Source organism: Leptonychotes weddellii, chromosome 11, assembly GCF_054177405.1.
Source record: "Leptonychotes weddellii isolate Sample4059 chromosome 11, ASM5417740v2, whole genome shotgun sequence".
Taxonomy (NCBI): Eukaryota; Metazoa; Chordata; class Mammalia; order Carnivora; family Phocidae; genus Leptonychotes; species Leptonychotes weddellii.
The window spans coordinates 82767256-82792583 of record NC_138379.1 but is presented as its reverse complement, the minus strand read 5'-3'; the positions used below and the strand labels follow the sequence as shown (position 1 = coordinate 82792583).

Here is a 25328-nt window from a genome sequence, read left to right as displayed (position 1 = left end):
GAGAGGGTCTGGGATAGAGTTAATCTGAGGGTCAGGGTAGTCCTCACCAACCCCCAGAAGGCCAGAGTTAGACAGAATCAGAGCGGTCATCTAGTCGAGCTACTTTTCCAGAGGCCCAGAGAGGTCGTGCGATTGGGTGAGTCTAGTCTCCGAAACCACCGTGTTATTGTTCACCCTCCTTCTACAACCCACTCCAATCCCACCTCCTCAACAGCAAGATTTTCAAATTGTAGGTCACAAACTGTTAGGAATTTGTGAAATCCATTTGGTGAGTTGCGACCAGCATTTGGATAAATCAAAATCGGATAGAATAGAATAGGAAATAGCAGAGTGCATTTAAATGCATGTGGTAGGAACGACCAGTATGCCTTGCACAGGTTATGATAAAAATGTCTATCTGTGGATTGCTGTCAAGAGTTTAAAAAAGCACTGTTTCCAGAAAGGCACTATTCCTTGAGGAGTCCCCTGTGCCCTCCTTTACTCTGTGACTAGGGCATGTGGGGGCTGTTCAGATGAGCCCTTCCATGGGGAGGGGGGTGGTATGCTGGGTGCAGAGGGTATGTCCTGGCTTTGCCTCCCACTGGTTAAACAGTTGGGGCGAGTTGCTTGGCCTCCCTAAGATCTGGGTTTCTCGTCTGTAAAACAGAACAGCGTCCACCTCACAAGGCTATTATGGTGTTTAACAGATAAGTGAAATCTGACATGCAGGGGACTCAATAAACATTAGCTTCCATTCCTCCTAAAAAGTGATAATCACTCCAGATTAAGAATCTTTTATTTAATTTACAAATATTGTTGTTTATAGATTATATCCTGCCTACTCTCAAGCTACAACAGAAGAAACACATGCGCTCATAAATAGGTCAAATCGAATCCTGGAAAATACTTAGAGACATGAAGGAACAAAACTGTCCCATATCTAATTTAATCTAACCTCATCGTTACTATGTTTAAACATCAGGTTTTATTTATGAGCTTCCTGGTGGCAAAGGCAAAAAAGGGAAAGAGAGGATGGATTGCATTAACCCCCATTATCACTTCTTCAGGAGAGTTAGCTTCCTTAGGTGCAGACTCTGAGGTCCCTATATGAAGGGCACTCCAAACCAAACTGGACGTGTTCTGCCCCGCTGGGCCCTGTATTTCTCTTTGTTAATCTCCTTCTCTGGCCTAGGTACACAGCAGTCTCCCGGATCCATGGCACGGGACACGCCCATCCCAGGGGTGGGCTAGTGCCCTCCTCAGCCCTGTCGCCTACCTGTTACGGAGAGGCGGGCCCCATTGCTCTGCCGGGTCTCCCCACTATACTTGTGCTTGGTGATGCAGCGGTAGGTGGAGAGGGCATCCTCCTTCTGCACGTCAGAGATGTACAGCCCGCCGTGGTGAGTAATAAAAAACCTGTTTTCTGGAGACACAATCAAGACATACTGCATTACTCCCCTGGCTGGGCACACCACCAGAAGCAAGTCAGGCCGGCAGCCGGCCTTTCTCCCAAAGCTGTTACTCCTTGAAGTGTAGGGGCTTCAGAGTTTTACAGAACGATGGCAGGCTGTAGAGTCAGACCGAGATCTGGGTTCCAAAGTGACTCGTCCACTTAGTAGCTGTGTGACCTTGGGAAAGTTACTTAACTTCTCTGAGCCTTATCTATACAATGGGGTGCAAATAATACAACACAGGGTGGACGTAAGGACTGAAAATAATAATAAAGTGTCTGGCGCACAGCAAGTGCTCACTTAGTAAGTATCAGTCCTCATCTTTCCTATCTCTGGGCGAGAGCTTGCAAAGTTCTTTCACATTCCACGCTCATTTGTTCTTACAGCCATTTGAAGTGTCCTCTCCAACGTCAGGTCACACGAGTAAGCAGACCAGAACTCAGGCCTTCTGGCTCCCAGCTCTCCCTTTGTATGGAGCCAAATACAAACCTAAATCATTTTCTCTTAGTTTTAATCATATATTCACTCAACCAACAGTTGCCGAGGTTAAGCTATACGAGTAGCAGGGACACGGAGAGGCAGATACACAATACTAATTCAACGCACAGTTCTTGAACGCTCATTCCGTGCAAGGCAAAGGTGCAGACACTGAGCTTTACTTTTCCTTGCCCCTCGACGGTCTTACTGTCAGGACTCGGCAGGGAAGCCAGAAGGACAGGGAGCAGGACACCCATTTTGCGGATTATGACATGTGACTCCACTTAGAGGTAGAGTGGATTTCCTTGTACAAGGTCCTAAGGCAAACCCTGAACTTGAGCCTAGTCAGGACTGATTCTAAAAGGGGAAAATATGGACTTGCCCGTTGGGGCGGGGCTTGCATTCAGCTTCAGACGCCGCCGTAAGCCCAAGGCAGTGCCCTCCCACCCAAGACCCAGCCAGACTGAGATTGAGATGCTAACTTTGGGTCCCTCTGCACGCTCTCTGGGGACTAGGCTGCTTCCCCCGGCAGGTATAGAAGACCCCAGGCTGCCATTTCCACCAGGAGTGGGCCCTGGAATCAAGATGGTGACAGTAACTTAAAAAAAGGAGCTGTACAGGAGAGGGTAATGCTGACTCCACCGGAGGGACCTGCTAACATCAGAATGCCAGGCTTTCATAAGGAAACCTTTTGCGTGGCCCCATGCTCTGCAAATCCTATTATTCAGAGGAGTTTTACAGAATGATGGCAGGCTGTAGAGTCAGACTGAGATCCCACCTGGGGGCTGATGACTCCCCTCAACCAATGACAAGAGCTCTGACACTGGATCACTCTCCTATTAGAAACATCCTGTGGTGTCCCACTGCCCCCAGCACAAGCCTCAGCACCAGGGGGCTGGGATCTCCCCAAATGACACTTCGTGACAAGGCATGCTATAGAATTGTAGGGTTGAAAAGCTGAACGTGCCTGACCACATTGTTGACAAAGGTTCTCCAGCCTTCCTTTGAATATCTCTGGGTTTGGGGAACTCACTACCTCATTCAATGGCCCACTCCAAAGCAGATAGCTCGAACTTTTAGAGAGATCTTCCTTGGTCACAATTGGTCTCCTGGTGGCTCCCTCCACGGGTCCTGGTTCTACTCCCTGGGGCCCTACAGAACTAGCCCGAACCTGCGTCACTAACACACTCCCTCACCAACTGGAAGAAGCTGTCACGCCCTTCAACTTTCTGTCAGGCTAAGCAGTCTAGAATTTTATTCTTTTTTTCAGATTTTATTTATTTATTTGACAGATAGAGAGCACAAGTAGGCAGAGTGGCAGGCAGAGGGAGAGGGAGAAGCAGGCTCTCCGCTGAGCAGGGAGCCGGATGCGGGGCTCGATCCCAGGACCCCAGGATCATGACCTGAGCCGAAGGCAGCCACTTAACCGACTGAGCCACCCAGGCGCCCCTAGAATTTTATTCTTTAATATTTATTTAATATGGTCACAAATAACTTCTTCAACATGGATGGTCTCTTGTTTCTTTTTTTTTTTTTTAAGATTTTATTTATTTATTTGACAGAGAGAGCGCACAAGCAGGGGGAGTGGCAGGCAGAGGGAGAGGGAGAAGCAGGCTCCCCGCTGAGCAGGGAGCCCAATGTGGGACTTGATCCCAGGACCCCGGGATCATGACCTGAGCCGAAGGCAGTCGCTTAACCAACTGAGCCACCCAGGAGCCCTGGTCTCTCATTTCTTAATGAACATTGGTTTATCTACAAATCTCTGAATTTCCCCTCCCTCCCTCCCATCCACCTTTGTATAGGACTAGACCTACTGGGTGCCAGCACTTTGCTAAGTGGTGGCGACCTAACAATCAGCCTTATGTGACCAGCACAGGATAGAGCGCGACTACCAACCCCCGGCCCAAGACGGTTCGTTTTTTACAGGACATGCAGTCGGAGTGGGAGGCAGCCCCATTACGCCCTGCCTCCCATTGAGCTCGCAGTCAACTAAGGCCTGGTCTGGTCACTTGCTGTCTCTCTATGCTTGGAGGCCAGACTGTGTGGGACTAGGTCTGGGACGTCACATGGCTCCCCGCTGAGCGGCCTATCACTGGGACACCCCCCCTCCCCCGAGGAACACTCATTCATCTGGCAGCCTGCCAATCCTCTGGACCCCAGCCACACCCCCTCCAGCGCCTAGATCGCACCTTGCAGACCCCCACTCAGTGCTAAAGGAAGCGGGAGGGAGCCCAGCCCTGCTGCCAGACGTCGGAGAGGACCCAGGGGAAGCGCAGAGAAAGCCTGGCTTCCCCACCAGACTCTGAATGTGCCGTTTTGTCTCCATGTTGTGACATCCCAAAGTCAAATGCGGAAGCTCTCCCGTGATTTATTATGTAACTGGGACTGGAATGCAGAACTACTGGAGGGTGTTACTGCCAATCAGTGGGGGGGGGTGAGGAGAAACAGGAGAGACCCCCAAATCCACCTCAGCAGCCTACAGGTGCTCCAGCCCCAGCAGCTTGGGCCCTGTGATCCTGCAGCCCCCAGCACCCCCGGGAAGATGGTGCACTTGGTCCTACTGGAATTTTAAGCTGGGAAGGGGTGCTGCTGGGATGGTGGTGGGGAGCTGGGGTTTCTATAGCAACAAGCAGCTGCTGCATCTGATGTTTCACATCCTTCATTGTCCTCATTTCCCCCCTTGCGTCCCCCCTTCTTGTGCATATTTAATTGCAGTAACATTTCCAGACACAGTATATCGCTGCTCCTGAAACAAAGGCTGGCCGCAGCCGGGGGGAGGCACAGCGCGCGCGCGCTTGAGAGAGAGAGAGAGAGAGGAAGGAGAAATCAGGGGTATTATGTTAATCCCCCCTGGGGGGGACTTGTGCAACATCAGTTGTGCATGTTTGATGAGAATCAGATGATGGGCCCTGATGGGGAAGGGAGTAGCAAGAGGCCGGTGGAGGCAGTGGCGTACGGTGTGTGTTGGGGGCACAACCAGCTGGGGGGTGCTTGGAGGGGCCAGGGCTCCACAGAACAGCTGACCTCCCAGACTGGCTCTGACGGGGTGGCCTAGCAGTCGGGCAGCCCCTACTCCACACCCCAAGTGGGACCAGCCATCCCTGAAATGGGTAGAGGAGCAGCTCTCCCTTATCCTGGTTCCTTCTTCGTGGGGTAGGCTCGGGCCAGCTGGAGGGGAGGACAGAGTGGCAGCCGTGACCTCCGTCCAGCCCCCATCCTGAGGTCGTTCGGAAATGTGTGTCTGGGATCACGTTGGTCGACACCAAGACTGGGAGGTACTAACGGCCTGAGGTGGCCAGGGGCCAGGAGTGCTGGACGTCTTGGGTCATAAATACTGTCCCACCCCAAATGTTAGTAGTGTCCGCTGTGGGTATACGCTGGAGGGTCGCTGCTTTCCCTTAGGCTCTAAGGCTGGGACACAGAACTGTGTTTAAATGTGGACTGCTTTGATGCAGTTTGACTGTCACCTGCCAAAGGCTGCAGCATCGTCTGTGAACTCGCCCGTGACCAGGGAAGCACTGTGTGTGGTTCCTTTTTTCTTTCTACTATTAATACAGATTCTCCACCCTGCTTTACCGTCCTTCTTCCTGGTGATCTGGAGTAGGCCTCTCCTTTTTTGTAAGCTAAATATTTATTGAGCACCTATTATATGTCAGGGCAAGGATTTTATAAACATTATCTTAGGAAATCTCCACACCCCTTTGAAATGGATACTACTGTTTTTACTAAGCAAGGCACAGAGAGGTTACATAACCCACCCATAGTCACACAGCTAGTGAATGGCGGAGTCCAGACCATCAGTCCACTTCCCGTGCTCTTCCAAAGCTCTGTGCTAGACTGACACTCCTAGAATGGCAGCCCCTCTCATAGGGACATAGGGTCAGCCAGCCTCTGCTTGGTTGCTTCTGTCAGTGGGGTCCTCACTACCTTATAAAGGAGCACTCATCTATTCAATTCAGCTTGGCTTGCTTTATCGGCTTGGCTTTGTGGAACATCCCTGGGTCCTGGACTGGGCTCCTGGGCTCCATGGAGAGGTCTTGGACCTGGTCTCTGCCCTTTGGGATTCCACAGTTAGAAGACAATGTCCTTCCCCCAGGAAAGGTGCTAGCTTGCGGGCTGCTGAAGGGTGGGGAGGGGATTGGATAGAGGCCATTAGTGAGAAGAGGCAGATAAAGAGGGGCCAAGCCCAGGACTGGATTTTGGAGGCTGGATGGAGTCCTGGTGTTGCCACTAATGATGGGCTGTGTCCCGAGTTGAACAGTATCCCCCAAAATGAATGCCCACCCAGAGCTTGTGAATGGGACCTTATTGGAAACAAGATCTTTGCAAACATAATCAAGTTCAGATGAGGCCATACTGCATTAGTGTGGGCTCTAAATCCAGTATGACTGGTGTTCTGAGAACAGGGAGATTTGGACACAGGCGCATGAATACAGGGCGAAGGCCATGTGAAGACAGAGGCAGAGATTGGGGTGATGCATCTTTAAGGCAAAAAATGCAGGGATTGCCAGCCACCCCAGAAGCTAGCAAGAGGCCAGGAAAATCCTTCTCTAGAGCCTGGACAGGGAGCACGCCCTGCCCATACCCTGATTCAGGGTTTCTGGCCTCCAGAACTGTGACGTGGTAAATCTCTGCTGCGTTAAGCCATCAGGAAACTGACACGGGGTGACCGTAGGGGAGTCCAGTAGCCTCCCAGGCCCTCAGTTGTCCCTTCTGCAAAAAGAGGGAGGAGGTGGATCAGGTGTGTGTTTCCCACCGTGCTTGTACATTAGAATCATCCAAGTAGCTTTTAAAATTAAACTCAGAATCTCTGGGGGTGTGGCCTGGAAATTGGTATTTAAAAAAAAAAAGCTTTTCGGGTCACATAATGTGCAGCCAGGGCAGAGAGCCGCTGGGTGAGAGAAACTCATAAGGCCCCTTCCCTCTGACAACTGATGTCTCTATCATGGCGCCCAACTTCTGAGTCCTGTTTCTCCTTCAGGAAAACAGAGATAATAAATAGACCTTACGTCACAGGGCTGTTGGGAGAGTCAGATGAAATGCAGCTTGTGAGAGTCCTCGGCACACTGGTGGTGCTCGGTAACCCTCAGCCCAAGTGGCCCCACCTCAAGGAGATGAGGGGCGCTCGGTCCCTGTGGCCGGGCTTCCTGCAAATTCTCCCCTTCCTTCCTCCTCAGGAGCTTGGCAATAAAGAAAGGAGACCCTCCTCAGCAATTCGGAGGCCCTGCACATAGGGGCTAGGTGAGCCAACAGCATCTTCTTGGTCTTTTTCTAAAAAGCCAAAGAGCTGGGCCTCAGAGACTCCCCAGAGTCGCATGAGCCACGGAGAGAGGAACACGAGAAATCTCGGGGCTCCTGGTGGCTCCAGAGGGCTGCAAGGGTGGGGGGGAACTGCCCTCTGCAGAGGCTGGGCCTCTCTCTGCTCTCAGAGGCAGGCGGGAGGGTCTGTTTGGTGGGGAGAGGGTGCTAGGCAGAGGAGAAGGAAGGAGCTTGAGGGCTTGCAGGAAGGTATGGGCTGCACAGATCCCACTCCAAGCCTTAGAGCAAGGGAACAGAAATGACCGAACACAGCAGAGACAGCAACCTCCTGCTGGGCTCCCTGCTTCGGCCCCTGCCCCTCCTCCATCTGTTCCCAACATGCAGCCTGAGTGATGCTTTAAAACCAGAGTCAGATTCTGTGGCTTCTTTGCTCAAAGCCCTCCAATAGCTTCTCATTTCACTCAGCATGAAAGCAGAGTGCTGATTGCAAAGTGGGTGCTCTAGAAATAAATATTTCTAGAATGAATGAATGAAACGTCCCGAAACTCTAAGGTAGTTTTATCGGCATTTTGCTCATGAGGAAACAGCAACTCAGAAAAGTCAGATACCAGCTCTAATTTTACCTCCTCCAAGAAGACGTCCCAGGTTAGCCCACTCCCATTTCTGAGTGTTTCTACCTCTAACAAACCTCTTGCCACTGTTAATCACTGTGTCCACTATATCCAATCAGACTTTTAAAAATAATTCTGTCTGAGCATTCAAAAGTCAAGATTAAACAGGATGGTGGCTCCTTGAAATCATAAAAACAGAATTACTATGTGACCCCGCAATTCCACTTCTGGGTGTGTATCCAGAAGAATTAAAAGCCGGGTCTTAAGAAGGTATTTGTTCACCTGTTCACAGCATTATTTACACTAGTCAAAGGTGGAAACAACCCAAGTGTCCATTGATAGATGGGTGGACATAGAAAAGGTGGTCTAGACACACAATGGAATATTGCTTAGCCTTCAAAGGGAACAGAATTTTGACACAGGCGACAACATGGATGAACCCTGAGGACATTATGCTCAGGGACATAAGGCAGTCACAAAAACACAAATACTGTCTGATTCCACTGATATGAGGAACCTAGAGTAGTCAGCTTCATAGAGACAGAAAGTGGGATGGTGGGTGTCGGGGGCTGGGGAAGGGGAATTGGGAAGAAGTTTTCCATGAGTACGGAGTTTCAGTTTTATGAGATAAAGCTGCACTTAAACATTTCTGAACTTAAGATTGAGCTGAAATGTTACTGAAATGAAAACTTAACCCTTACAAATAATTAAGATGGTAAATTTTATGTCATGTGGACTCCACTGCAATTAAAATAAAAAAAATTTTAAGGTCAAGATCATAAAGAATTGGAATGAGTGTTTTCAGGAAGTAGTGAGTTTCCTGTCACCAGGGGTATTTAAGTAGAGGCTGAAGAAACACTTGGCTGAGATAGTGCATAGAGGATTTAAATACTGGGTAAGAGAAAGAAATTGGATCATCTTTAAGGTCCCTTCCTTCCCAGAAATTCATAAATTCTTTTTTTTTAGAGAGAGAGAGAGAAAGAACAAGGGGATGGGCAGAAGGAGAGGGAGAGAAAGAATCTCAAGCAGACTCCATGACCAGCGCGAGCCCGATTTAGGGCTCGATCCCACAACCCTGAGATCATGACCTGAGCCCAAATCAAGAGTTGGACGCTTAACCAACCGAGCCAGCCAGGTGCCCCCAAATTTATAAATTCTTAGCTTAAAGGATGGCAGAGCTGCAAGACCCCCTGGAGATCAGCTCCTACAGTGGTTTGAAAATCAGCGTACATCTGCTCCCTTCCACCCCCGGACTTTTGCTGTGGCTCTTCCTTCTGTGCCCAAAATGCTTTCTCCTTGACTCACTCCCGGCCCGGTTCAGGTCTCTCTGCTAAGACACCATCTCGTTGCAGAGGCCTTGCCTGACCCCTCTCTCAAAATTAGACTGTGCTCCACGTCCCTGCCCAATTCCTTACCCTGCCTGTTTGTCTTCAGAGCACGTGGTGTTTCTCGCTGACAGCAAGGAGTTATTTTAGTACCCCAGCTCCAGAACACGCCTGGCACATAGAAGATGCTCAGTGCACATGCAGCGAACGGAGGAATCCTGGGAGTAGCAGAGGCACCTCCGGCGGAGGGAGACGGCAGGTTCTCCAGCCTGGAGTCCTGTCCCGAGGTCCCCTGCACCCTGGGGTCTCTTCCCCCCCAGCCCCTGCTGCCATACTGTAATGGTTTGGCCCACTGCTCCCCCACCCCTTTAAGCCAATGCTTAATGCTTGTCTTGGCTCCCCAGCTCAGCTGAGTCCAGGCTGGGACGTGTGGAGGATGGTGTGGAGGATGGTGTGGAGGATGGTGTGGAGCGAACAAAAGGGAAGTAGACAATGAATGACCTGGCCGGGAGATCTGGAGTATAAACCATGGCTGACTCATCTTCGGGGGTGACCTCCGCAGAGAGTGACCTCACCCTTCTCAGGAGCTACTCAAGCACGTGGAAACCCAGGGCAGCTGGCCCAGGGAGAAGAAGGGACAGGGACAGCCCCCCTCCAGCATGCCTGAGGCTGGCCTTCCACTGTCCTTCCCTCACCAAGGACCTACCTCTCCCTTAGCGGACGGGAGTGGAAATGAGACCCTCGCCTGGAGGAGAGACCCCCTAACGACAGAGGTCCCTGGCTCCAGGATGGAACCACATTAGAGTCCTGGGGTCAACTCTGAGACCAGACTAAGCCATGCCGTCATAGTCTGCGCTCTGCCCCACAGTGGACAGAGGAGGAGGACTGAGCTGCCTGCATCTCCGCCTGCCTTCAGGCAAGCTCAACCCGTCCGACGCTAGAGGTTTCCATGGCTGGTGCCTTTGAGGAAGAAGACCCATGTCCATACACTTCCCCTCTTTGTCCCTTTTGGACACCCCTGGTGGGTAGAGTCTGCCTGGACTGGGAGACAGATCCAGACCCAGCTGGTGAAGTGTCTTCAATCGTTTTATAAACTCAGCAAGAAAGACACCCCCAGGTGCCCAACACTCCCATGTATGTCCCCTCCGTGAGTGCCCTCACCAGCCCAGGAGGCACCTGCTGCTCTTGTTTGCGGAGGAGGAGACTGTGGCTCAGGTGGGGACCAGTTCAAGTCGCACGTCTAGTGAGAGGGAGAGCCGGGACTCCCACCTGGGTCTCCGGAACCGATTCCGAGCTGCTTTCCCCAAGCCCAGCTGCCGGGAGAACGTGTGCGGCATTCTGGAGGGCACCCTGGCCAACCTGTTCCGGGTGAGGTGGGCTTGTCCGTCCCTTCCAGGCAGTGGCCGGACCCCTGGCTTCTCCTGGACGTGGCGTCCCTCTCCCTAGCCAGGGCCAGCTTGGCGGGGGGGGGGTGTGTGTGGTGAGCCCGGAGGGGAGGGAGGCCCTGAGGCCGGCACCAGAGGGCATCAGAGTTACTGACTGACAGAGCGGATGAGCCATGTCCCCTGGGAGGCCCCCCGTGCCGTGCAAGTGCCGTGTGTTGGCCAGAAGGTGTGGCCACGGGCAGGGCATGGGCAGGGGGCTGCGTGCATCTGGGAGGGAACAGAGTGCATGTGCAGCCACGCGTGCACCGTTTGGGGGCACCGGCCCAGGCCACGGGGGCCAGAGAAGGGGCCAGCAGCCTGGGGGAAGTATATGCTTGCAGCCCGAAACGGGAGACTTGAGACCTGCCTCCTACCAACTGTGTGGCTTTCGGAAAAACTCTCTGGGCTTCTGTTGTCTCCTCCCCTAACTGGGGGTCCTAACAGCCCGGTTGGCTCGGCGCACAGGATTTTCTGCAGTGTCCATGTGACAATGTGAAAGGGGCCGTGACATGTCCTGCACTATACTCTCTAGGGGGCAAGGGGCTGCTACCATAGTATGAAGTGTGTAACCGCACAGGGCAGCTGTGATTATGACACATACAGGCACCCAGGTATTTCTGTGCGTATTGTGTTGAATGAATGAATCCTGGCCGTAGAGAAGCTTCTCCGGAGATGCTTCTCGACTCCTGGACTCCGCGAGGTGTCCCTGGAGCAAGAAAACCGGAAACTGAGGGAGGGGTCTTCTGCTCTGCCCACACCCCTCACCCCTGCAAGAAAGGTCACAGGACACAACAGGGCTATGGAGCAGGGGACAGAGAGGTGGGAAGAAATGGACAGAGCTTTGCATGGAGACCAGGATTTGGCTGGGATCAGAAAAATCATTCAGTCTCTCTTGGAAAAGAAGAGATACCTGGCCTGTTACAGTGCAAGTTTGTTCTTCGGGGCAGCCTCAGGATGCCAAAGCCTTGAAGTGCCTCTGTTGGCCCCCAGGGGCATCCCAATTCCACAAGAGTAATTGCAATCAATACAGGTTACTAGTTACAGCTCCATCCAGTACAGATTTACAGAAACAATGTGGTCAGCCTGCAGCTCGGAGATGCGCAAGACAACTCACCCACAGGCGGGGCTCATCTTCCCTCCCAGGCTGTCTGCCCCGCAGGGCAGCGTGGGTGGGGGTAGTGGAGGCTTCTGGCAGGTAGAATTAGCCCTGCCTGGGGGGCAGGGTAGCCTGCAGAACGCGATTTAGGGCCAACCTTGCTGAGCATCCTCCTTTCACTCCTTTCTGTCGTTCCTGCTGATGGTGAGACCCTGGGGGTAACTGCCCAAGGAAAGCCAAGGCCCATTCTGCCTCCTCTTCTCCCCTGGACTCTGGACTCCCAGGATTGTAAGCCCTCCACCCAGGACCCCAAGAGAGATTTGCAGCATAGTGGCTAGTACATGGCATTTGAGTCAGGAATTTGGATTCAAGTCCCAGCTCTGGGTGCTGGCTGGCTCTAAGTCCTACAGCCTCCCTGTCATGGACTGAATTGTGTCCCCACAAAGTTCCTATGTGGAGTCTTAATGTCCGATGTGACTGTATTGGGAGACAGAGCCTTTAAAGAGGTAATTAAGGCTAAATGAGATCATAGCGGTGGGGGCATGAATCCATGATGGCTGGCGTCCTTATAAGAAGAAGAGACGCCAGGGATGTAGGCACACAGAAGGAAGACTCGGTGAGATCACAGTGACCGGGCAGCCATTTGCAAGAAGAGAGTGCTCAGGAGAAACCAGACCTGCCACTCCAGTCATTTTGTAATGGAAGCCTTAGAAAACTAACACACCCCCTCATCCAGACACGCTGTTCCCTGAGGACCCTTCCAGCACTAAGATCCTGGAGCTGGGCCCTGCTGTGTGAAGACACTGGGGTGAGGACTTCAGGGTAGGAATGTGGAGGAGGACAGAGCGAGCTGGTCCTGAAGGTCATTGGGTATACCACACAGGTTGGGTGTAGACACTGAGAGCATGAGGGGGGCAGAGAGACTGAGCCAAGACCCCTTAGTGGGCATCAGGTGCCGAAGCAGAGGGAGGCACCGTGCAGGGATGGTGTGGGCAGGGAACCGGCCCTGGGAATGGGCCTTTGATCCCATGTAGGGCCTCGCCTGTACTCCCTATCAAACACCCAAATCTGATCTACCACCACCCGGGACGCTCAAGGAGACTGAATTATAGAGGGTCACATGGCTAGTCTTTCCCTTTCCAAATGGAACTGAAGTCTGGCAGTGTGCACACATCTGGGTCATGAGGAGACTAGATGGATGGGAGGTAGGACTTCTGCTATGAAGCTTTTATACGGTATGCAGAGTCAGAAACTTTGCCCTGCCTCCGGCTGGCGGGAAACACGAGCAAATGCTGGAGCAAGGGCTCCAGTGGGGAGCTAAGCCAGAGAGCCTCACAATTCCATAACCTCCATGTGCCAGGGGGAAGAGGGAACCTCCAGCTCCCAGGTGCTGGGGAAGGCACCATGGCCTCCTGTTTGTCTTCAAAGTGTGATACCAGGCTGGGCTGGGACTTGGCGGGTGGGTCAGGCTCCCGATGGTGGCACGACATACCACATGTGTTCCTGGGGGGCCTTGCGAGCAGGCCTATGCCCTTCTGTCTCCACCGCTACCTCTGTAGGTGGGAGGGCGAGTGGTCAAAGAGGAGGATACGGAACTGTAGAGTGCTGCTGACCTTATCCTGTTCTCGTGGGGTGTCACTCAGATCGTTTCTCCCACAAGGCTCGAGGGTCCCAGAACTGACCCCAGGGCTTATATTTTCCTAGGCCAGATCAAGCCATGGGCCGGGCTTAACTCTAGCGCTGGGCTGACTTTGAACCGCTGAGGCGGTCTCCTCATCTTCACACCTCACACCTCCACCCAACCATGGTCTTCCAAGAAGTGTTGAGATTTTGCTTGGAAGAGTACCATGACCTAGAAATGAGAGAATCTCTCTTCTGGAAAGGCTTATGCAGAGGCAGGCCTGGTGGGGCTGAGAACACCAGGCTGGGAGATGAGAAACCTGGTTGCAAATTTGCTGGGTGCCTTTTGACAAGTTGCTGTGCCCCGCCCCCCGGTCCCATTTCCCTAACTGATGAACAAGGGGATGGAACCATGCGGTCTTGAAGGGACCTCCCAAGCCTCACTTTCCTCATGATTCTATGATTTCTCTCCACTTGGCCTGGCAACGGTGGGGGTTTCTCCTCTTTTTAACCCCATCTCAGTCAGAGCTCTGGGGAGTGTTGAGCGCAGGAGCCAATATGTTCTCAACACCCGGGGTTGAGATGCAGAGTCATCTACACGGATACAGCAGCCCCTGACCCCCACTGTCGCCCTACCCTGGTCGTGCTCGGCTGCCACCACCCCACAGTCATCATTTCTGCCCTCGAAGGGAGATTAGCCAGGTCCCCTATCTTTATCTCTGCCTTTGGCCCCTATAAGAGATGGGGTCACTGGAGGGATGGGAACCTGAGGTCTCTTGAGGACCAAGGATGTTGATAGCATGGTGAAGCAGAAAGGGCCCCATTTGGTTTCCAAAGTGTGGGGGGTCGAACTGTGTTTCCCTTCCCTGCTGGAAAGTACTGGGTGAGCCACTGGACCTCTCTGAACCTATTTCCCATGAGAATTAAATGAGTTAATGAATATACCCAACGCAGTGCCTGGTGCATAAGAGGGCATTAGTCCGTCGTTACTGAATAACTGAATGAGTTAATGGAGAAAGGAATGCATAACTCTCATAGCAGCAAGGGTAGGGGGCACTCACCACTTGACTTGGGCCTCGGCCTCCACAGGCGGGGCACTGCTGACCATTCCCACCACCTCCCAGCTGCCCACAAGCTGGCCTCTTGAGCAAGCAGGAGGATGTGGATTCCCAGGGAGGGACCAGGCTCAGCTCCCTGGGCCCCTGGCAGACTGACTGCTTTGGGCAGCTGAGACCTAGAAGGGCATTAGCATTCCAGTCTCTGGAGTGGCCCCAGGGACCTGGAGCTCACAGGGGGTGTGAGGATGGAGGGACTTGGGGGGGGTGTGGGAACCAGCATGAGAGTCTTGGTGGAGGGGGATAGAGGAGCAGTGGCTGGTCTCCTCTCTCCCTGAGTCCCTTTCTCCAAATGCAGCTCTATCCTTCTCTACCCCAGGATTAGCACACATCTCTCATTCTTCTATTGCAACAAGATTTTATTTCTAATTATGCTGTAATAAAACTAGAGCACTCCCAGGCTTCCTTTCAAATGACTTGTACACACACTGCCGATCGGATCCTCCTCAGCCCCATTGTAATAGCATTTCCCTGACATTCATTAGACATGCATGAGAGGGGCGCTTTAAGAATAGAATTGCATTTAAATGGATTTGCTGAGAGAGGAAGATGAAAAAGAAAGAGGCGAGGGGGGGAGGAGGGAGAGGGAGAGAGGTCTGTTGAACAAACTATGAAAACAAGATGCCATAATAACAGGGTGCTGAAATAAGCCTCTTTCTTCCCCGTCCTCCTCCGGCTGCACATGGCAGAGCCCAGCCTGAGAGGCGGCCTCCCAGCCTCCCCGGAGCCCCCACCCCCACTTTTATGTTACCCACTGGGGGGGCTTCATAGCTCCTCGCTCCATGTGTCAGATGCTCCTGGTGTAATAGAAATAACTATTATTACAATCTGGGAAAGTGGCCTTGCTTCTACAGAACCCCGATAGCCAGGTGGCCGGCAAGGAGGGGGACCCTGTGTCCTTGGGCCTGGGGCAGGTGGATGGTACTGCCCCCCCCAGGGCTCACCCCGAAGCTGTGGTTCCCAACTTCTGCTCTCCACTCTCCCCCCAATGACCATGCTGCACCTCGAACCACCATGGGTCATGGAGTAGCCGAGATTTTCCTTTTATCTTGGGTGGCTTTGCAGTGATGGGTGGAGTAGGAGATCCGTTCTGACCCCCTGGCCCTCTGAGGCCTCCCCAGCGAGCACTCACCCCATAGTACTTTGCGTGTACCATGAATGGCCAACTCTGCATCAAGGCCCCCAACTAACTATATGCCCATACCTGCTGGGCCCTCGTCTGACTCATGCCCCTCGCTACAGCTACAGCCTCTTAAAATGGACATCTGATCCAGCCATTAACTATCCTGTGGCTTCCTATCAGGATAAAGACCAAAGTCCTTAACAGGGCAGCCAAAGCCCACCATGCTTCCCCTGATCCCTGATGGGTGCTTCCAACTCCAGCCACGCTGGCCTTCCTCTGCTCCTCCAGAAATCCCAGCTCCTTCTTCCTCGAACCCTGGCCGCTACTTGGGACAGCTGCCCTCTTCCTTCCCAAAGTGCATGCTGACCACCCCCGTTGCAGCTCAGCTCACACTCCCTTCCTCGAGAAGACCCTCCCCTCACGTCTGCCTCACGTCCTCTTTGCATGCTCACAGGGCAGCTGTGACAAGGTGTGCAGAGTCACCAGGAGCCTGGCACTGTCCCTGGACTGCAGGCTCCTTGAGGGTCCTGGCCACTGCCGTAGGCCCAGCCCTCACTCTGTGCTGGAGGCTCAGAACAATGGGACGGAGGCCAGGGCCATGCTAGGGGTTCCTCCCGATACGTTATCTCATTGACTCCTTGCTCCGGCCTTCCTGAGGGAGAGGTTGTCCCTCCCGCCTCACAGGTGAGGAAACTGACCATCAGAGAGCTCGAAGCAATGTGCCCCAAATCACGGAGCTGGGGCTCTCCGAATCCAAAGCCTCGCTTTGGCTGTGCCACCTCCTACCGCGCCGCCCTGCCCTGGGCACCCCCACCAGCTCCTTCCCACAGGGAGTGCCACCCACCTCCCCTGCACCCCAGCAAGGTCCTTCTCGAACCCTCTTTCTTCTGGAAGTCCTCTTGGAAAGCCCAGCTAATGCAGGCTCTCTCTCCTTTTCCAGTCTGTGTACGGCTCCTCCCGTGGGGCCACAGCCTGGGACCCGGGACGGCCTCAGCACTCACATTTCGATTGTTCCCTAACTGGCCCATGGGAGCCATTCTTGTATTCCCAGAGAGAATGCAGGTTCCTGAAAGATACCACATGTCACCCTTCCGAGCCCCTGGGCCCCTGGGAATATGCTGCTGGGCACTGATCTGCCATCGGAAGGACTGGTGCTGCCCCTGAGTAGTGGCGCGACCTGGACTTGGGTCCTCGAGAGGATGGCCTCGGCCCCAGCCTCCTCATCTATAATGGGCGAGTATTGCCGGGCTGCCCCCTCTCTCCGTCCCAGTCCTTCCTTTGGATGGGGTGGTGACAACCGGGGAGGTAGAGGCAGAGAATGAGAAAGCTGGTCTTACAGTGTCCCAGAAGGAGGTTTGGCTACAAGGGGGCGTGGTACTGTGACCTTTGGAAGCCCTCTGCTGTGGCTCCAAGAGCCCTGGGATGGCAGGGGAGACCGTCCCTCTGTCCTTCCTGTTTGCCTCCAGATTCACCGTCTCTCCACCCCAGGAGTCTGCCTGGTTCAGAGGCCTCCAGTGTCCACATGCTGCAGACAGAAGAAGCTCCCATGACGAGTGGTCAGAGCCCCCAAAGGCCAAGGGCAGCTGGAAGGTGCCTCACCTCTGCCTCCCAGTCCCTGGTATGGCCCAAGCCTGGCACTTGCTAAAAGTCAAGTGCATGCCCATGAATAAGACCATGACCTCCATGAGGGTTTGGGCTGCTTGCCTGTCCATTACTCTGGGCTCAGGTTTGGGTTCAACACCTGCATGGGGTGTTGCTCAGTGGTATTTGTTGGATGGATGGATGGATGGATGGATGGATGGATGGATGGATGGATGAGTGCATGAATCTGGGACTTTTTACCTCTGTGGTTAAGTACTTGGGCTCTGAAGTCAGACTGACCTTGGATCCACAGTGTGACCTTGTTCAGGTTACCTAACCTCTGTGACTCAGTTTCCTCATCTATAAAATTATGTTAATAAGAGTACCAGTCACAGAGTCGGAGTTGTCGCAAACATGCCTGGCCCAGTGCCTGCACAGTGATTGTTCAATAAACAATAGCTCTCATTTTTATTACTGCACAGCTTCTGGGGAAGGAGAACCCACCCAATGCTGACTTGAAGCTACTCAGGACCTTGGAGTGACCACTGGGGCTGGTGGTTCCGGATTACTCCTGCATCCCACTTCCCCCTTCTTAGAACCCTTGAAAATCCTCTGACATCACTCAAACAGCAGAGACAATTCCGTTATTTTGAACACCTACCTTTTTTATTTACAGGCTAATCACCCCGACGGCAAGGCACGTCAGTGAAGCCAGCCAGGGAGCTTGTCAGGAAAGGCAGACATGTTCGCAGTCCCATCAACATCTGTGTCTTATCAGCTCTCCAAGCGAGTCTAGCTCATTGAAATGATGAGATGCACAAGTGTTCTGCCCCCACCGTCCTGGCCCAAGCGCTTCTCCCCACCACTGTGCAATCTCTGTACCTTTAAGCTCGAAATGACCGCCTACCTGTTGGGAGCCCCCTCCCCTAACCTGGGGTACCTGTACCCCTACCTGCCTTTCGTCACACACTTAGTTTTTGTTCAGGATCTTAAAAATGCATCAGTGGCTTGTCTTCCTCGGTGGCAGTGCACAGGGGAAGGAGAGGAGGAGGGTGGGAGGGACGTACTTCTCATTTATGGATTTCCATTATGCGCCAGGCAGAGTGCGAGACGCTTCACATGCATGGCCTCAATTTAGTCCAGGGAGGCAGGCGAGATTATCCCTATCTTACAGATAAGGAAACCGGGTTCATGGAGATTCAGATACTCGCCAACGTCACACAGCTAGAAAACAACATAATTGGGATTTGAACCCAGATTGTCTGACTCCACAACTCCTTGAGGACAGAAGCCTCAAATCGCCCTACGGGATTTCCAACAGCCCTGGCCTGCAAGCCCGAGGTCTGTTTATTGACCTTAGCTGTGGACAAGGGCTATCTTTCAGGGTGGACAAACATTAAATGAGAAATGCAGGCAAAGGCTTTACCCTGGGCTGGGCACACAGTGAGGGCTTTATCGGTGAGGCATGCTCTGCCCTTCGTGCATGTATGTTCCCGGTGGTGACACTGGCCTGTGTCCCCTGAGCACAGTTCTGGCCCCGCCAGCTCCCCGGGCACGTGCTGCCTCCCCCACCTTGTGCAGAGTGGCCCCAGCACTTGGAATGCTGAGCTCATTCTCCGGACAGGTACAATTTCCCATCTCTCACTCTCTGATACTTTCTGAGTAATCAATCACCAAACTGTTTCCAAATCAACCCAGATTTAGCTCTGGCCTCCCCTCTTCTGACTCTAGCAATTTCCTAGCTATCTCCTCCAGGCTCTGGCCTCCCTGTATCTCTGCCTCTCCCCGAAAATGCCCTGCTAACCCAGAGTCTGGGTTTCTGCCCAGCACGACCCTCTTGCCCCTGGTCATGGACTATTCTGGGCTTGGTCTCTTTCTCAGAATGCCTCTTTGCTCTGCCCTCAATCATGGTTGAGGGGCCTAGGACGGACAAGCCTCTTCTTTTCCTGCTACCTCTTCTTGGGATTCATCCTATTTGCTGAGCTTTCTCATAATTAATGTTTTGGGTTAAGGGGGCTGTAAGTTTCCTCTGCCTAAGTCCCTGAAGATGTAGAGAGAGAAAGAAATTTGGGAGGGCAAAGGTCAGAGAGAATCGGTGCAAGGAAAGAGGTTGGGGACATAACTTAGGGTTGAAACAATAATTTCTTGGTAAATTCTCAGAACTGTATTCCCCACCCCCACTAAATTCTAGTCTTTGTAAGAGCAGAGAAGGAAAACGGGATTAATTGAGCACCTACTATGTGTCAGGCACTGTACTTAGCGCATTACCACAGCCTTGCCAGATGGGTATTGTCATCCCCAATGTACAGATGAGAAAACCGAGGCTCAGAGAGGTTGGACAAGTTGTTGTCTGCAGCACAGACCCAGGAAGTGAACCCAGGTCCAATGCTCGACACTCATCCACCGAGCAGAACTATGTCTGCATGTCCCTCTCTAGAGTCTTCCGGGGGACACATGCGTCGGGGTGGGGAGGGGGAGGGGTTGAAAGGGAAGGAAAGGAGCAAATTGGGGGCATTCATTTATCATTCTTCAGCCGCCTAAGCTCCAGATCGAACTCTGCCTCTTTGGCCTGTAATAAGTTCGAGGTAGTCGCTGCCCCCCAGACCTGGAAGCTGACGGGGGATGGCGGGGCGGGAGGGGAGGTGTCAGCAGCAGAAACCCAGGGAGCTGGAAGAAGCCAGTCTGTGAAGGCCTCGGTGTAATTTCCCTGCAGGGCCTCGTGGCGCGGCGGCCGTGGGGGGCATCCTGGCATATCAGCAGCCACACGATCAAAGAACAAGTAGGAATTAATATCCCTGAGGTGGTCCGAAGCCTCTGATACCAGCAGAAAATTACAGGACTCGAGACAGGAGCATTACAGAACGAATGGGAGGGGACAAGAGATTTCCGTGGCTAATCCTGTTAACAAGACAATTTCTTATCAAAGTCATTATGTTTATGAAAGGAGGGAGCAAGAGGGGGGAGAGGAGGTGCGGCGATGGGGGGCTAGCCCTGGAAGGAGGGAGAGAGGCAGGGGAGATGTGGTACCTGAGCCCGCGGGTTCCAGGGAGGCAGACATGTGACTAGCAGGCGTCTCGGATGAATAGCACCTGTGTGCTGGTCTGTCTCTGCTCCCCGCAAAAATGGGGGCAGGGCTAAAAACTCTCCCCTGGAGCTAACTCCCTGCTGGGCTGCTGGGAGTACGCTCCCTGCCCTCTCAGGTGCCCCGGAGAGAAGCAGGACCCCCCTTCCACCTTCCTTCTTTGACCAAACCCCCATCGGATCCCATCTCGCGTGGATCCACAAGGACCATCCCCAATCTACAGGGACGGATGGACGCTGAAGAGGCAGAAAGCACCCTGGTGTCCACAAAGCACTTTCCTGTCCAGGCAGGCTCTCACTGAATCCTCACAACCCCGCTTTCCTGTGAGCCGGACAGGGAGGCGATTATGGAGCGAAGGGTTCAGAGGGCCTGTTCTGGCACTTACCAGCTGAGCGTTTTGGGCAAATCACTTAACCTCTCTGAGCCATGATGGTCTCCTCTTGAAAACAGGTGAGATAAATCCTACCCTACCTACTTCACAGGGTCCTTGCGAGGATTAAAAAGGATAATGTACGCCAGAGGGCCTCATAATGCGTGAAACACCGACATCAAGGGGAGTGAGCCTTAGAACCATTTTGAAGTGGACGCAACAGGTTACGTGTCTTGTTGAAGGTAACAGGATGGAAGGGGCAAGCTTCAGTTTCAAATCCAGAGGACGTTTCTGCTGCCAGGAAGTCACTCCATTGCCTTGTGGTTGACGAGGGAGTCACAGGGAGTTCAATTAGCACAAATCTGAGTGTCTGTGTATTAAGGGCCCATGATGCACTCAGGATTCTCCCAGGCCAGTCTGGGAAACTGCTAAGGTCAAGAACAAAGTCCCAATCCTCAAGCAGCTAAGCATCCAGTCGGGGAGGAGGAGTCACATCCATGGAGCAATAGGAGCTCAAGTCGGGGTGCCTCCCCTGCCCCCCTCAAATACTCAAGTGCAAAGACTAGGGGAAGCATAACAAGGGCAAAGACCACCGGGGCGGTGCCTGGAGGGAGGGCTCCATGGGGGAGTCAGGACTCTCAGTGGGGCTGAAAGGAGGTGTGGGGTTTGGACACATAGAGGAGAAGTCAGATGAACATTCGGCACATGTTTGTGGAGCGCTTATTACATACCTGGAGCTCTGCTAAATTAGGAACATGAGCAGACATGCTTAAAACCCAACAGTGGTCAAGTCTAGCCTCTTAGCATGGGTTGGCGAGTATGCAGACAGACGAAACCCCTGTGTATGTGGGGGAGAATGTAAAATGGTGCAGCCCTATGGGAAACAGTATGGCGGTTCCTCAAAAATCAAAAACAGCCCTACCAGATGACCCAGCAGTTCCGTTTCAGGGTTCAGAACCCCAAGAGCTGAAAGCAGGGACTCTAAAGTGTATCTGTACACCCGGGCTCACAGCAGTATTATTCACAAGAACCAAAAAGTGAAAGCCAGCCTCGTGTCCGCTGGCAGGTGAGTGGATAAACAAAATGTGGTCTGTTCATACGATGGAATATTACTCAGCCTAAAAAAGGAAGCAAATTCTGCCACCTGCTACAGCACAGATAATCCTTGAGGACACTAGGCTAAATGACATAAGACAGTCACGAAAGGACAAATATTGTCTGATTCCACTGATAGAAGGTACCTAGAGTCATCAACTTCACAGAGACAGAAAATAGAACGGTGGGTGCCGGGCCAGGGGGACGGGGCGATGAGCATTTGTCTAATGGGGACAGAGTTTCCGTTTTGCCAGAGGAAAGGGAACGTCAACACTTGTGTCCAGAGACGGATGGTGCACAACAATGTGAAGGTACTTAACACGACTGCATTATGGACGATAAATTTTTTGTATGTATTCTAGCATAATTTAAACAAATCATAAAAAGGCCGATTCCACCAGCACAAATCCTTTAACCTTTGCCCTTCCTCCTGGAGAGATGGCCACGAGGCTCAGAAGTACAGCAGCTTGGTGTGGTCATAAGGACGGCAGGGCAGGAAGGGAAAAGGGGGCTGCTCTCTGAGCCGCTGGGCCAGTCCTGCCCTGCCTGCTCCCAGACTCCCTCTCCCGTTTGGCTGAGTCATGGCTGATGACTTGTTACATGCAGCCAAACGCCACCCTAATGGAGACTGCATCTAAAGCTTATCACCTCTGGCTGCTTCTACCCTTCCTGCCTCTGGTACTTCCGTGTTCCTGCTCAAACTTGTCTCACATGCTGGATCCTCTCACTCCTGGAAACACCACGCTCTGGGCCTCTGCACATGCCAGCCCCCATGCAGTGCCCCTCTTCCTTCTGAGAGACCTCCCTTTTTTGGCCTGACAGCTTCCTCCACAGCCTTCTGCATTCAGGTTGGGCATTGCCCTGGATGGGTGCGTTACCCCTTGTCTGGGCACCCTAACACCCACGCCATGCGCACACCTCGCTCATGGTATTTATCACTTTCTTCAAAACTGGCCATTGTCATGCTCTCTTCCTTCTAGACAGCGAGCTCCTTGAAGGTCAAGATCTTGTTCAGGTCTGGATCCCCAGTGCCTGTGTGGGTGTGAGGTGCATGGCCGGTGCTCAGTACTGATGGGTTGCCAAGAACACTTCTGACTTGTGGGGGCTCACAATTTGAGGAGGATCCCTGAGAGGAGCAGCCCAGAGGCTGGAGGGACAACGGCATCACAGAGGAAGTCAAGTTGAGCGGGGGGGCCTGAAGGACACCTGTGTGTCTGCCTCCTGGCGTGGGGATAAGGTGAGGGGCATGCCGTGTGTGAAGGTGTAAAGGCGTGACAGAGCAAGCAGCCTTGGGAAGCAGGGGCCGCATGGTGCGGGGGGAGAGCAGGATTTTGGAGGGCGATGTGTTCGGACATGAGGAGGCCAGAGTGTGAAGAGCCTGCCTTTTAGCCTGTGTGTGGGAGGTAGCTGCCGAGGGCTTGGGGCAGAGGAGAGAGTATTACAGGTGAGGGCTCAGATCCTGGAGCCAGGCCATTGCGACCAACTTGGATTCCTGATGAGCTCTCTGGTGGGCGTGGAGGAGGGCAGAGCAGGGAGCAGGGGCAGCAGGGAGCCAGTAGGAGCCTTCTGCGGGAGTCCTGGTGCAGAATGGAGGAGCGGGAGGGGAGGGATGAGGAGGAGGAGGACAGGGAGGGGGAGGGGGAGGGGAGAATGCGGTGTGCAGGAGAGGGGAGACTGCGGTCACACTGTCTAGGGCCAAGACCCTCTGTCACTTACTGATGTTACTTTGGGTTAGTTCCCAATTCCTCTGTGCCCCGGTTTCCATGTTTGTAGAAGGGGTTCATCCACACCAATGTCAGAGGTGTGTTATAAGAATGACGTGAGCCGGACTGTTCTAAAGTGCTGAGCGTGAGCTCAGTGACCCGAAGGACAGTGGGGGAGAGGCGACGTGCTTGGATCCTGTGGGATGCTCAGGGGGGAGTGAAACCTGTGGCTAGAGCTAAGGGGTACATTGGGGGCTATGGGAGGTCCAGGTGGTTGAGAGGCGAGGGCTGGATGGGGGAGGCTTTGAATGCCAGGGTGAGGAGCTGGGTGGCATCTGATGAGCTATGCCGGGCCACTGAAGGTTTCTGGATGCTGGCTTGCAGGACAGGAGGAGTGCTGCAGGAAGATGAACAGGGCAGGGAGGGAGAGAAGGAGGGAAGGAGGGAGGGAGGGAAAGAGAACCAGACTTCTTTTCGAGGCTCAGTGTCATTAGGCCATGTCCTGCCCAGTTTCCCTCACCCTCCAACGTGGCCCTACCTGGGGGTCCAAGAGGAAGTAGGTGGAGGGGACACGAAGGGAAGGCTGGTGACAAAGACACATCCTGTCAACATGCCCTGCATGGGATCCCCCCTGACTCCAGGGCACTGGGACAGGGGACTCTGCCTGGTGCTGCCACCATGCGCCCGTGCGGCCTGCATGAATGCCGTGAGCCCAAGAGACAGGTGCAGCCAAGTCCTCAACTCCCCCGTGAAGGTCAAGGGCCTTGAGAGGTCAACTTGTCCAGCATTGGGGAAGGGCTGACATCCTTTCATAGCTAGAGCTTAATAGCCTATATGCCTACATCTTCTTAGCACAGTGGTGCTAATCCCATTTTTGTTGGGTTAAGTTGGTCTAGTGGGGACCAGGGTGCTAGTTAAAGGGGTGGGGTGTTGGCCTCTCCCCAGTGAGAGGGGAGCAATGCCCTTCCTGGAGATGAGGCAGGGAAGGGCCAGTCCAGACAGGGCCCCGCACGCTACGGGCTGGACTAGACATTGGACGAAGGGTCTTTAAAATGGGCACGAGGGTGTCTTCTGAGCTCTTTGTGAAGATGCTGAAGGAACTGAAAATGTCCCCTAGATCTTCTAGTGAGAGTCAAATGTCACGGATGGGAGGTCAAGTGTGCGGAGGCTTGGGGAAGCAGGTGCCAGGCAGAGTTTAGCAGGAGAGGCCCTGACAAGATAGAAGGTGACCCCCCGGGGAAGGGCTTAGTGCCGGCTCAGGTACTACCCGGGACAGGCGCCAGTCCCCGGCCCCCGAATGTCCTCCTTCCAGGGCAGCAGCTCCAGCCTGCTCCCGCCTGCCTTCGGTACCTCTGTGGAGCAGAGCACTCACTCAGGCTCCCTATCCTGGGGGAACCAGGTCCCCTCCAGGTCAGCCCCGGCCCACTCCTGTCCAGCCGCCCCCCACCTGGCAGTACCTGGCATCGGCGAGGGGCCGAGGCGCCGTGGGGACTAGCAGGGTGTGGCCGTGGCTTCCCTGGAGCCCCAGCGGGCCTTGCGCAGCCCAGCCCCTCTCCCCGCCTTTCAAGTGAGCAGAAAACAAGGGAGAGCCCCAGGCGCCAGCAAACATTTCACTGTGTGCAATTTGCATTTTCTGTCTCCATCTTGAGTGGCCCTGGCTTTGAGCAGCCAGAAGGAAGAACAGCGGCTGGAGTCAGAGAAAGTGCTTATTAGCTCAGCTTGGGCCACAAAGTGGTGGTGGTGGGGTGGTGGTCTGGGGCGGGGCGGGGCGGGGCGGGGGGGGCATTGCTCTGAAACGGGGGTGGGCAGGGAGACGGAAAGAATCCCGCAGAGAGAGCAGGGGTGGGTCTTCCGGGCCAAAAGGATACAGGCGTATGGTGGTGGTTCTGAAGTGGGGGTGATTCTGACCCCCCGGCTGCCCAGGTGCCTCAGGTCCCAAATGTCAGTAGTGCTGAGGTGGAGAAACCCTGGTAGGGGAGAATCAGAGGAAAGAGGAGAAGAGCAGCAAAGGGAGAGC

The 25328-nt window shown here is 53.6% G+C and overlaps 1 protein-coding gene across 1 annotated transcript in view; it reads right to left on the bottom strand.

The window, feature by feature from the left end:
- DSCAML1 (DS cell adhesion molecule like 1) overlaps nucleotides 1-25328 on the bottom strand; it is a 339900-nt gene that overhangs the window by 102003 nt on the left and 212569 nt on the right. Inside the window, exon 4 of the mRNA XM_081799396.1 lies at nucleotides 1256-1402. Within this exon, the coding sequence (XP_081655522.1) occupies nucleotides 1256-1402 (147 nt within the window). The remainder of the gene's footprint in view (nucleotides 1-1255; nucleotides 1403-25328) is intronic.